This window comes from Hyposmocoma kahamanoa, unplaced genomic scaffold (assembly GCF_003589595.1).
Source record: "Hyposmocoma kahamanoa isolate Upper Pololo Valley unplaced genomic scaffold, ASM358959v1 78, whole genome shotgun sequence".
NCBI lineage: Eukaryota > Metazoa > Arthropoda > Insecta > Lepidoptera > Cosmopterigidae > Hyposmocoma > Hyposmocoma kahamanoa.
The window spans coordinates 14418967-14432834 of record NW_020653945.1 but is presented as its reverse complement, the minus strand read 5'-3'; the positions used below and the strand labels follow the sequence as shown (position 1 = coordinate 14432834).

General features: G+C 36.0%; 1 protein-coding gene across 3 annotated transcripts in view; it reads left to right on the top strand.

Annotated features, from left to right (window-relative positions):
• LOC113232981 (UDP-glucose:glycoprotein glucosyltransferase) overlaps window positions 1-13868 on the top strand; it is a 44449-nt gene that overhangs the window by 30354 nt on the left and 227 nt on the right. For 2 of the 3 annotated variants that reach the window (XM_026467909.1, XM_026467907.1), the window contains one exon: window positions 1419-2899. The exons of the other annotated variant lie outside the window; for it this stretch is intronic. In XM_026467909.1, the coding sequence (XP_026323694.1) occupies window positions 1419-1422 (4 nt within the window). In that variant the 3' untranslated portion in view covers window positions 1423-2899. Of the gene's footprint in view, window positions 1-1418; window positions 2900-13868 lie in introns of those variants that run through there. 3 annotated transcript variants of the gene reach the window in all.

Here is a 13868-nt window from a genome sequence, read left to right as displayed (position 1 = left end):
ATTTCCATCACGAAAGCGTTTAAACCAAAATCGCACGGTGCGTTCATTAGTAGACCCCTCTCCAAACGCAGCATTGATATTGCGGGCTGTTTCTGTCGCGTTAGTTCCGCGTCGGAACTCGTATTCAAAAATCACTCGAATTTTCGCAGTATCCATCTTTCTTGTCTAAATTGAATAACAAAAACAATTGAAAGTCGATATTCAAATGTTTCAAATTAAAAAAAAAAAAAAATCACAGAAACCATTTGAAAAAAGTTTCATTCGAAAACCTCAAACCATGAAGATTCTATGAAAATTCAAAGAACCTATTGCAATAAAACGGCAATTTCATACTTTAACCCCTAATATTTAATATTTAATTGCCGAAGAAATGTGATTCCGTTTAGTTTCTAATTAGATGTTTTGCTGTTTTTCCCACACCACCAAATGAAACAGCCCCTATTGTTAGAGATCTTTATTACAATAAATACAGAATATTTTTCGAATTTACGGAGACGTACACACAGTTCAGTTTTTGGCGCTGTACTATTTGAGTTTTATAATTTATGATTTCAGCGCAAACGAGATTTAATATTTAAAAGTAATATACGGCCCATTTACCTGATGAGTTGCCAGAGATGGATGGCCCTTATTTCGTCTCTATTTCTGATTATATACTCGATGTATGAATAATATAAGAACAGGCGGAGAAAATTTGACACAGATCAGACGTTGATAAGCGCCCGATGGCTACTGACGGGGCAGCGGGCGGTGCGGCGTGTCGTTACACAATATTCCAATTTTGGTATAAATGTGAATTTAATAAACTATAGCATTTCAGTTGAAAACCAAAATTTAGAAGGTTCTCTAAATTTGAACCATGATAAATGGTACTTAAAGAGAAATATCTCCATGTAAAAATTATGTGCAAAGTTAGATATTTTCTCTAGTAGTATCGTATATTTTTTGTAAGACCGTTATTAAACAATAAATACCTGAACAATTTGATCTAGCAAAACAGTTTTTTCGGCTTCTCCTCCGGTGACTCGCCTTAAGTACCAAATAGTATTGTTTTCTAAAGAGCGTTTTAATGAAGCTCTTAATTAGGCATTTTAAATCAATCTTAGGGCCAAATAAAATATAATGTTAAATAAAAAACAAACGACAATAGCACTTAATGTCTTTTACCATTACGTGATTTTTAACATTCAATTGCAATTAATTGTCATGGTGACATATATATATCCCTGGTCGGTGATACATCTCTGGGCTAAAAAATATTCAGCAATGTTTGTAAAAACATCTCAATTCCAATATATGGACCTGAGGTCCTTTACCTCTCATCTACAGATATTATTACGGCAATTACTTTCGGTATAAAATTTTAAGAAATCCTAATGTGTCATACGCGTGTTTACATATATTGTATTTCATTTCAGGTAAAACTCACGAGGAGCACACCGAGTTATGATGAACTAAAGTGATATTTTGAATTTAGTTTACATTTAGTTATTCCATTTTAGTTTATTGAGTCATGTTATGAGCGAGTGTATATTATGTGTAAAAATTGAGCTTATTGCGTACCGAAAGCCGTGAATATATTTTGTATCTGCTCTGAACCAAGCCAAACTAATGACAATGTCAGTTGATCACGTATGCTACAGCCCAAAGAGAAGGTCAGTATCAAATCATCTAAAGAACCCTGACAATAAAGAATTCGATGCTCGCCTAGGCGCAGGATTTTAAAGAATTAATTTTTTCTCTTTACATCGATGCCCAAACTCAAACATTCAATCAAGCGAATGGGGTGCATAAATACACAATGAACCTAGCATTATTTTATACACTGGTTATAAATTTTATCTCGTTTGTTTAGAGCTCATTGATTGACTGTTCTTATTAAGGCGTCTCGGGCCGTAGTGCCATTAACTTCGTGCAATGACCCTGTAGATTCAATATTTGAATTTTTTATCCAGTTACAGTGGAGATAAATTTCTATCACGTTCCACTGGTAAACCGTTTATTGTAACTGGTAACCGTTAGTTGTATGCGAAAAGGCAGACACGCATTGTGTGATAGATTAGGCTTTCTCTACGCGACATTGTTATTTAAATTTAAATGATACCGATCGCATTATTTTATCATGACTGTATGTGATCAAACTTTTGTCACAGGGATAGATAATTAAATAATCTAAATTGAGAAATAAATACGCGCAGAGTTGTTTTTTTGTTCGTCACCACTTTAATTAATAAGAGAAAGTGATAGCATTTTTTGTATCTTTAATATTTGATTCTTCGTCAGATTGTGTTATTTGAAGAATCATCTGCTAGAGTGTTATTACAAATTCTCTTTTCTCTCTTATCGTTTTTTTAGAAAAATATTGACAATATTTACATTCAAAATCATATTCATTTTTCTGTATTACTTGGTACTTGGTGTAATGGGCTGGTGTCCGCAACTCGACGTCAAGGCGCCTATTTTGCGTGTGGTAATTTAATGTATGTGGTAATTTTTCTGTATTAATATGATTTCGCCATCAATTGCCTAACATGGAGATAACTCAAGGATGTTAAAATCCACGATCTCACGACCTCAGTTAGTGAAGTTTATATATTTTGTACGAAGAATATGCCCATTTTAATAGAATTTTTCTTCCCTTGAGCTTTCTTAGCTTAACTCATCTTGGTAAGTATGAACTTGTGTTTTGGAATCATTCCTATTTATCTATCAATTATGTTTAATATTATAGATGTACGATGTCGTGACAAACTGTTTTTATCAACACTTGGCATAATTAGATTAAATATTTTTGATAGCTGTGATTCTTCTTAAATTCATTTTCTGTGAAACCTTCCTATATAAATATTTATTTATCTACTGTTATGCTCTAGCCACACAGAGGCAGTCGAGGAAGCGTTCCGGGTGCGGGAATTATTGTAATGTACGAGTTCATATAGAACCCTGCCATACTGAAAGCCCGGCCGAGTTCATATGAACTCGTACTTACAAAATTCCCGCGCCCGGAACGCTTCCGCGGCCGCCTCTGTGTGGCCTGAGCATTAAGGAGAATTTATCTATACTATTTTTGTCCAAAACTGTAGGCATTGGACAAAATATCAAACTAGTTGGAACGTTAGCCGTCAAATTGAAAAAAAAGTAGAAGTCGATCATCTTATCTTAATATACCTAATATACCATATTTTAATGTCATTAAATTGACAGTGGGAATATATCAACGTTTGCGTAAAAATAAGCAGCAGTGTTAAATCGTATTTACCAAATAAATTTGTTATTCAACTTAAATTGCTCATCAAATTTTTTTCTTTGGTTAATTGTCATTTCATCACTCTGGTAGACCTATTACTTACATAGCAGTAAGAACAATACAAGCGCTTGGATATTATACGGTTATAATTACCTTACTTTTTCAGTTATTAAGTCAACATACTGTATATACAAATCAATCTTTTGCTCAAGAACATACAAATTGGAATTAACATTATTGTTGCCAGTGTTCAAGATTCGTTAAAACCATAAAAATGCTAAGACTCTAATTATACGTTTATGTTTCAATACTTTACTACTATTGGAATAATAGATTACAGAAATGTAAATTATTTTAGTATCACTTAACTCTTTACACTTTCCTGTAAATAAATTGTCTATGTTAAAATAATGCATTTCTTTCTTTTTCTTTTTTGTGTTTCGTGTAAACGTGTGGCCAGGGTGATTGTCTATCAATAGAAATTAAAAAACTTTGAGATCTCGACTTTGTTTCCAACGGAATAAAATTTGTTTAATGATTTTGTGAAAATTTAAGCAATATTATAAAATTTGGACTTCAACTACTCATTATTCATTTTGATATGTTAAGGCCATAATTTAGTTTTTCAAAACAAATTCAAAAGTATTTGCATATTCTTGGTCAAATACTGGTGTTTTCGACTAAAACATGCTTGTCTTTGGCTAACTTCGTAAACCTCGTAACTCCAAAAATGTGAACTTTTGAGAAGGCACAAAAACAGAATTACTAGAAATAATTATAAGACAATCTATAATCATACCTTTATTTTATCTCTAAAAAGCATTCCTAGAATTATATTATAATTAAACAGTAAACATAAGGATCCGAAAACGGTGTTACGAGGTTTTCAAATTTAGCCGACAAAGTGATATAACCCATCCTAAGATTATTGCAGATGAGTAATGTAAATTATATTGCAAAATTACAATGTTCATTTTTTAACTGACTTCAAAAAAGAAGGAGGTTCTCAGTTCGACAAGCTTTTTTGTGTGTGTGCTACGCGATTACTCCGCGATTTGTGAACCATTTTTGATCATTCTTTTTTTATTTGAAAAAGGGTACTTCAGTATTGGTTCCATTTAACTTTGAAGACAATATTCCACACCTCTAAGGGTGGCAAATTAGGGAATGAATCCGGTTTCGCGCACTTTCAGGTAACCGATTTTAATAAAATGGCAAATAGATGGAATTCCACGAACTTCTGAGATCGTTTTTTTTTTTAAATAAAAAGTTATAATTATTTCTTAATAAATTTTCTTCAAAAAATCGTTTGTAAGGACTTATTTGTATTATTTTTATTTTGTTGTATGTAAGTGAAAGCTTACATTAACATTTTAGTTGAAAATAATGAGCGGTAAACGAAGATGCATAAACTTTTGTTTTTAATTAGAACCGTAATGTACAGTCACATACGTGAGATACCTGACGCCCTAACATGCCCAAACCGACCTTTTACTTCCGAGAGACATCTTACGTATTGAACAAAATAAAAATTAAAGCAATTTCAACTTTATTGCATAAGCTATACAGTGAAGTGTTGCTTGAAGACGATCAACATATTTTTAAAACCAATACTGAATTTCGTCATTTAACATCCAAGTAAATTGATCGAGTGGCTTGTTGTATCGACTGCCAGTTACAATACCCGTGGTTCGATTCCACGAGCGCTATTCTGTTATATTTTTAACGGCATTGTTTCACTTTTTAATGTTAACGTTGAGAAATCACAATATTTGCTCACTGGAAATTGCCTAAGGTGCGTGGGTAGACATTTTATTTATTTATTTCAGGCAACTAGGACTCATAAATACATACCTTACAGACTAACATACATATAATATAACAATAATATAATAAAACAATAACAGAAATATTAAATAAATACCTTACGGACTAATCATAAATACAATATAACATGATAATATACATATAACATTATTTATTTACACGTATGTACTTCGACGTGTGACGCAACGTGGGTGTCCGGTAGCCGTCCTCGGAAACATGACACCCTTCGGCCAAAAGTCTTCTCTCATGAAGGTCGACAGGTGTTGAGTTGGTACTCGCACCACAAATGAATTAAAATTCAAATTGTGGCGCGACTCCAACCGCTCGACCCTCAGGTTTGCGTTGGCCTTCACTCGCATGTACTCCACAATATCCGCAGACTTGGTGGAGTAATGAAGACGCGACACGTATAACAACGTCGTCGGTACCGCTGGACGCAATAAATGATTCGGACAAGTCAGGGCGGTGCCACTAAAGTTTCGGCTGGTGTTCTTCTTTTTCTTTTCCACCTTCCGAAAGCCGTCCTCGTCGCACTGATCAACTCGTCTCGGTGGTACTGACGACGCAGCTCCAACGCGCGCGGCAACAGCGCAGCGCCAAAGGTCGTGACACATGCATGTGAGCCGACTCAAAACTGCTGAAAGAAGCATTTTGCGCCCCGCGAAAAGTGTTCACGTTGCAGGCCTCAGGTGACCTACTTACCGAAGCCGCACTACTAAGTAATACAACTTGGGCACGCAACTCACTGATGGTGTCGTCTGAGGCCTCCAATTTACACTGAACTTCAGCAAGGCTTGCTTTTAGGGACGTGATGTCCTTCAGCAGCCTGGTGACGTCGACGTGATCGAACGTGACAGGGGGCAGCTTATGCAGCTCCTTCGCCACGAATGCAGGCACGTCGTCTGGGTCGGTCTTCTTGAACAACGTAATGATGTCCTGGAGACTCTTCGCTCCTCCATCTCTCCGACGAGACGGCATCTGCTCTGCTTTGTCAAACGTCCGGAAAAGCAGCGCCTTGCCACTGCAAATCTCTTCTTCTTTGAAATTTGACTTGCAGATCTGCACGATGCTGACTTCGTCCATGGTATCTATGGCGTGTTGTATAAACGTCAATGTTCATCAATGGTCAATGTTCGTTGGCTATGAGTTGCTGAGAACCAATAGTCAATTACGTGCAGCGGCTCTTGCCGCGCAGGTCGCGAATTATTATAATTCTTAAGGTGTGTCCAAACATAAAGCGGCATTCGAGCGCGGCTGCAGCGCGCGGCTTGCCGCGCTATGATTGGACGACTGCCGCGCACCTTGCACGCCGTGTTTGGACACACCTTTATTGTGCAGTGGAGCACGTCCGAATCCGAGCGTGTACCGCACCGCAATTAATAAAGCTTAGGGTGGGCATGGACAAATTAATAAATCACGAAATCGCTCTGCAGTTTACATACGATCGTGTCTTCTGTGATTACGCGTTGTTCTTTTGTAGTTTTAAAATTGTTTAATGATTTTTCTAATACTTCAAATATGGAGTGATTTAAAAATTAAAGTAATTACATACCAAGTCTTATATTATAAAAATAATAAATTTACGCGTAAACGCATAGTCTCGCAAGCCAAACGTCAAGTGACAACTGACAACTACAGAATTTGTGTTAGTTAATTCTTTCGAAGGTGAAATTTCGAACATACACTTGCAAAGGCCTTTTAATGCGCTTCGAAATGTTTTACACTGTGTCGTGGTTCTGAAAACGAATTGTTCTGCATTTATGACGGAAAAGTACACTCCCGAATTCTGTTGCTGTAATTACAATTTTAACGCTAACGCGTTCGATGCATTTGTTGCGACGAAAAATGTACTCAGACTTAAGTAAAGAACGTAGATGTTAGTGCACAGATATGTGCATTCGTGTTATTACAATTAGTTTTTGCAATTAAAAATTAAAACTGCAAAATTTGCTTCACTGTCACGTATCGAAAGTTTGTTTTTAAATTTTTAAAGTAATTTACTATTGGCACTAAATTTAACTGTGCAAAACAATCACTATATAAACTATAATATGTAGCAACTTATATGCTAATAAGTGTTGTGTTTAAATATTGCCAAGACGCCTTTTTAACGGGAAAAGAAGTTTTTGTTAAGTGCTTTTGGTTTTGCACCGGCTTTACTAACGACAATTTTCACACCTCCCCATTGTTAGGTATATAGTCATAATGTAGCTAAATAATATTTTATTTTTAATGTGACTCGAACCATGCTTGCCTCAACTTGCAAAGCAATCCTTATACCGCTTGGCCACAACGGCCTTACTAAAGCTGGTTGAAATTTGTATTCTATATACAGGGTTACAGGAAAAGTCGTGCTAGATCCGTTAAGGGCGTGGAGTACTCATCATTTCTGACTTATTTTACTATAAAACACCCTACCCTAAACTTAATCCTTTTCGAGATATTTGACTTTTATTTTTTTTATTCAAAATTGCCGATTTTTAGGCTACTAAATTTAATTTTGTTTATTTTGTGTGTCTTATTATTATTATTATTGCATTTTTACATGTGTGATAAGATGCTTTAGGACCTCAATCATTAATATAGTGAATAAGTTAATTCAATACGCCGTAGTAGAAAAGAGAAAGTTAAGAAATTAAAAAAAAATTAGAAAGTTTATTTTTCTCTAAGGGATATCTAAAAAAAATATTATGGCAGTTGATCGGCAGATATGTTATAAAATATCTACGTTTCATCAGCTATCTAACGAGGTATAACAATCTAGGGTTTTATTTAAATGCATTGAAAAAACTTAGTTTCATAGGCGATAGTGGAGGAGAAAATTAATACTTAGCCCTAAAAAGTATAACAAGACAATAGGTAAGCATGCAAAGTATTTATTAAATCAGGTTTTCACACAACTTTTTGTTATTCTACAGTTCATGTTCAACATGGCCGCCTCTGTTTCTAATACATTGTCGCATTCTTCTACGGAGACCAGTCTTCACTACTCCAGTGGTCAACGTTGTCCTCATTTGATTTGCTGCATCCACAATCCTTTCTTTTAATTCTTCCACAGACGAAACTGGATTTGACTCGCTGTAGACAAGACTTTTCATGCGCCCCCACACATGAAAATCCATGGGGGTTAGGTCCGGACTTCTTGCTGGCCATGGCAACGGCCCACCTCGTCCTATCCATTTGTTTGGATAATTTGTGTCCAGCCAGTCTCTGACACTTCTCCTGAAATGGGTAGGGCAGCCATCATGTTGGAACCACATGTCCCTGATCAAGTTGAGTGGCAGATCATCCAGCAAATCACTCAAGTCTCCTCTCAAAAAATTTTCGTAACTTTCCCCATTTAGATTGTCCGGGAGAAAGTAAGGTCCAATCAAATGATTGGAGATAATACCCATCCACACATTCACGCTGAATCTTCGTTGGGAACCCTTCACTCTTTTCTTATTGGGATTCCTAAGTTATTTTGGGGCCCAGTAATGCGCGTTGTGATAATTAGTTATGCCATCTTTATCAAATTTGGATTCATCTGTCCACAAGATATTTCTTAGAAAATCTGGGTCTTCTACGTCAGCATTTAGCATAAATCTGCAGAAGCCCAACCTTCTCGCGGGGTCTCCTTCTTCAATAGTGTGTACCGGCGTGTAATGGTACGGGTATAGGCCAGCAGTATGCACTGTAAACCACACTCTCCATTGCGAAAGTCCCAGATCACGGGCAACAATATTAGTGGAAGTAGTCGGATCCGCTCGAAAGCGTTGCACTATCTCATTGTCCTGTTCTTCGTCGTCATTAATTCGTGGTCTGCCCATGTCTGTATTTCGTCTCAAAATAGAGCCAGTTTCTCGAAGTCTCCGATAAACTCTGTCAAAAACAGGCACATCCGGCACTCGACGACCGGGGAATCGAGCTATGTATTCGTTGCGAGCTTGCGCAGACACACAATCGCAGTATCCGTAACAAATAAGCATATCAGCATATTCCTCAGGTGTGTACGACGTCATCTTCAACACTTCCGTAGCACAAGTACAAATCAAAGTCCGGTTAACAAGCACAGTAGTCACAAATCGGAAAAAACAGTCCAGAATCACAGCCAAGTCAAGAAAAAGAGCAAAACGATATCACATCTACTATGTACGAAGCACAAAAGCAGACTGACAAACAAAACAATATCCCGTGATATCTCTACAATATTTTTTCTTTCATTCGCACCTACATAAACCGTCGCTTGTCTCACTCGCACGGTGCGTCTTAACTTAAGGACAATAGGCGCGGGACCGTTAGAACTGCTACCTGGAGCGTCCCAACTACTTTTTTTTCCACGAAATGCAATACAAATCCTAGATTGTTATACCTTGTTAGATAGCTGATGAAACGTAGATATTTTATAACTTATCTGCCGATCAACTGCCATAATATTTTTTTAGATATCCCTTAGAGAAAAATAAACTTTCTAATTTTTTTTTTAATTTCTTAACTTTCTCTTTTCTACTACGGCGTATTGAATTGACTTATTCACTATTTTAATGATTGAGGTCCTAAAGCATCTTATCACACATGTAAAAATGCAATAATTATAATAATAAGACACACAAAATAAACAAAATTAAATTTAGTAGCCTAAAAATCGGCAATTTTGAATAAAAAAAAATAAACGTCAAATATCTCGAAAAGGGTTAAGTTTAGGGTACGGTGTTTTATAGTAAAATAAGTCAGAAATGATGAGTACTCCACGCCCTTAACGGATCTAGCACGACTTTTCCTGTAACCCTGTATAAGTACAAAGAACCATACGTTAAAGATCAAATTGGCTTAAAAACTTTCTTACAATGTCATTCACTAATGTGACGACCAGGGAGTCATACCAAAATAAATTTTACGGCTCACAGGTTAAAGATTGAGTTTGTTTAACAATTATCTCCACATTTTTGTGCTCAGAACCAAAACGTCGTCCTAGTCGGCTTGGGGGGGGGGGTCAGCGTCATGATTTTGATTGCCTCTCTCGATCGGAAACTGCGTTTCTTCCGAGTCGAGGCGCATAATTACGATTCACAACTGGCCGGTCGGAAACTTTGACATTTGTAATCGGAACAATAGTTGATTTAACTCACAAATTAGAAAGATATTGTAGGAATCAGATTGATCTTTTCGCTCAGAAACCCATCTAATTTCGAGACTACCCGATCGGATCAGTTCCGATTTGAATCAAAATCAGGACGCAGGTATCTTGTGTATATGACTGTACAGACGGTGTATGTACTGACATAGGCTGCACATTGACGTATCTTGTTCAGTATCACTGGAGACGATATTCGAACAAAAGTGTACAGCCTAATTTGCTGTTGACTATACGGAGTCAAAGTTGTCAATTAAGATTTACATTCAACATTGTGACGCTTACGATAAGATCGATCAAAATGTCAAGAATGATGTGCTCTTTAAAGTACCTTAAGAATGTATCGCCTCAGTTGTTTTCTCATACAAAAGATTTGCACGAATTTATTTAAACGCTAGTGCGCTACTAAAGTGTTACTGCCTATTGTTATATTTGCGCTTATTTAGAACTTTATACTATATTGCAGCGCAATAAATAGGGCGATTTATTTTTGTTTAAACGTATAACATAGAAGTAGGTAATGTAATAAATTCAAATATTTGCATTCAGAATTTGCTGAGAGTATACAAAAAGCATAAATCGACGTTGCCCGTTACCAGACAAGGAGAGTGTATAAAAAAGGACACCATTATATTATAAAATTTTTACCACCACCATTACATTATATTATTACAAAGGGCATAATACAAACACGTTATATTCTAAGTACGAATTTTATTTACAGTTGAGGTGGACGTGGCTAAAACTTTACACTATTTTGTTATTTCGAATGAAAACAGTAACTTACATTTTAATCAATTGTTTTTCTGTTTGTTTCTTTAATAACTAAACTTTTTATGAGAAATAAATAAAAATAGCCTCTATTTCTAAAGTAATAAATATATCAAAAAACTTAAGTCCAAGAGAATATTTACATCCAACTTACATACTATAAAAGCGAAAACTACAACTAACAATTTGTGCGAAGCAATATGTATAAGGCGCCCTGTATGTCGAATAAAACTACAATACTTTATTGTCGATATAGTAATTCTTCATTGCTGCGTTAGTCGAACAGAGTCCCAGCATTTGTGTAATTAATTTGTAGTGAATATTTGGATTCTTTCTCCGTGCATCATGTGCATAGAGGATTCTCGGTGTTAATGGGCGATACTCGTATCTTGTTTGTGTTGCCTGTTCTTGTTCTTAAGTTATGCTTTTTAGTTGTAATAGGTAATAGGTAGAGGGCCGGGTAGATTTCGCTTTCTGCGTCTTTTTTGAGCGAACTACAATATTCTCCGTAATACAAAGATTTTAATGCACATAACAAAAATAGAATTGTATTTTGCAGTCACTCACTCTCCTACATGTTGGCCGTGTTGGAGAGCCGAATTACGCAAACTTATAATTGCAGGGACATTGTTATTCCTAATGTTACTTGGATAGTGAGTGTCCCGCTTTATTACACAATTAGAATATCTGCTTATTAGAATGCGGGTCATACTAATTAGGGCCCACAGTCGTAATTTTTATGTATGCTAAATGGTAGTAATTTGTCTGATGTTTCACAGCGGGCTTCTGATTATGGAAAAGCATTTATACCAAACTCTAAGTATTAAGGACTAATAACAAGATAGGTGGTATATCGTCAATTCACAAAATTCCTACTCTACATTATTAAACTCTTAAGTATATTAAAGAAGATTTACATCATCGCTTACATAACTAGCTAAACTGACTAGTGTCTATTGAATTATCGTTAGTTTTTATAGCGTTTTTTTGGGTATTAGTGGGTTTGTTAAGGGTGTTTTGGATTTGTTCATACGTTTTGATTTTATTTAAGGATCTATGTTTCGTTGAATAATTTCAAATGATCAGCTACTTTTGCTGCTGACTTTTTAAATTTGTCCTTCATTTTCATAACTGTACTTGAGGGATCTAACGTATTGGTATAGAATATATGCATATTTTATTGTATATTCTTATCTCTTTGGTATACATGTGTACTATGTTTCGTAAAGGACAACTCGCGCTACGCGACCGTCGTCGAATGAGAATCGTGTTTCAGTGTAGTGCGAGGCATCCTCAACTTTATATTTTTTTCTAAACAATATAATTTAAATTGCCTATTTTTAAAACGCAATATTTATATAAATAAATAGTTGAATAACTAGGTAATGGGTAGAGCAATCTAAACCTAAATTCTAAGTTATTTACATTTAATGAATTAGTGAAGTTTACTGCAAGATTTTAAAAGGGACTGGATACATAAAAAATTATCTCATAAGAGATCGGAATAGGCAATGTATATTTTCTAGTGATGCAACAGCGGAAGTTCCGCACATTTTTTTCACATGTTTCCGTATTGTTTCTGTGTTTTGTGCATAACGGAACTTTAAGTTTACAACATTCGAAACGGATGAGCCGATGAGCTGATTGTTTGGGGCGCGCTTTTTTAGCATTTTTGTGTTGTGAAAAATTCAAATATGAAAACAAATCCTGTTTGGAATTATTTTGTAGACCTTTAAAGTTTTTGCACGTTCGCTTCCGCTAAGATTTACTTGTGACATGTGTTTCCGTTATGACACTTTCTTTGCATCACTAATATAAATTACCTACACATTTCAGTAATACACATAAATTAATAATACCTTTCTCTGAAATCCCGAAATTATTGTGTAACTAATCACTAAGTAAAGGTTTCTTATCGCGGTATGATTTCTTTTTATTTTTGTCCTATGTACACATGGTACAGGGTCAAGAGCACGTCAAGCTTGACACTTCATACTTAAATCCAACTGTATGCCGCTTACGATAAGAACGGTCCAGAGTACAATGTGACAAGCTTGATGTGCTCTTGACTGTACCATGGTACCGGATAAAACAGGCAGGTTAAGGAAATTCTCTATAAAAACTATTAACTCCCTTAAACTAAATCGTAACGCGTACATTCATAGCCCTGCACTAGGAAAGCCTTGTGTCGCGGCGGGCGTCATGGACATACACATAGACAACCTCAAAATAAAATAGGAAAGCCTTTGCGTTCGCCAAAACACCACATTCCTTTTCCTACAGTCTACGAACTGGAATTCTGGGAGCTCGTACATCGGTCAGACCATACAGATAATTGTCAACCGTACGAAGGAACACATCTGAGTTATAAAAAATATCGTCTTGCACAAAATGATACTAGCCACTGGAATGAGCTGTATAGCCACCAAGCACTGTCGACGGGACGTCACTATACGTACGTTTGGTACGAGAAGGCATCGACATCACAAAATGCCAAATGTTGTACCGTGAAGACAGGGTTTAGAGTGTGGTATCCGGTGTTAAGTGCTTACAACAATAATGATTTGACTCCAGTTTCGCATGTAGATACAGTGAGTGGGGATTATCGGGAAAAAGTGAGTGACAATGGTAACCCCACAAGTAACCGAGATGAAGATAGTCATCGGTAACGAAAGAGGGTAGACAGATAATAACTGTCTGTTCTTAAAATGCCATCTACCGCTGGCGCTGTCAACCCGTGACGGTAATGGAGCGTATAACTGTTCCAAAATATCGGGAAAATAAAAAGAAATCTTGCCGTGTGGTTAAGAAACCTGTAATTAGTGATAATTATTTATTGTGTTGTAGTTTTGTTATGTACACATACCAACAAAAGTGTTCTAATTGCAAATAATAATATATTTTTAATTA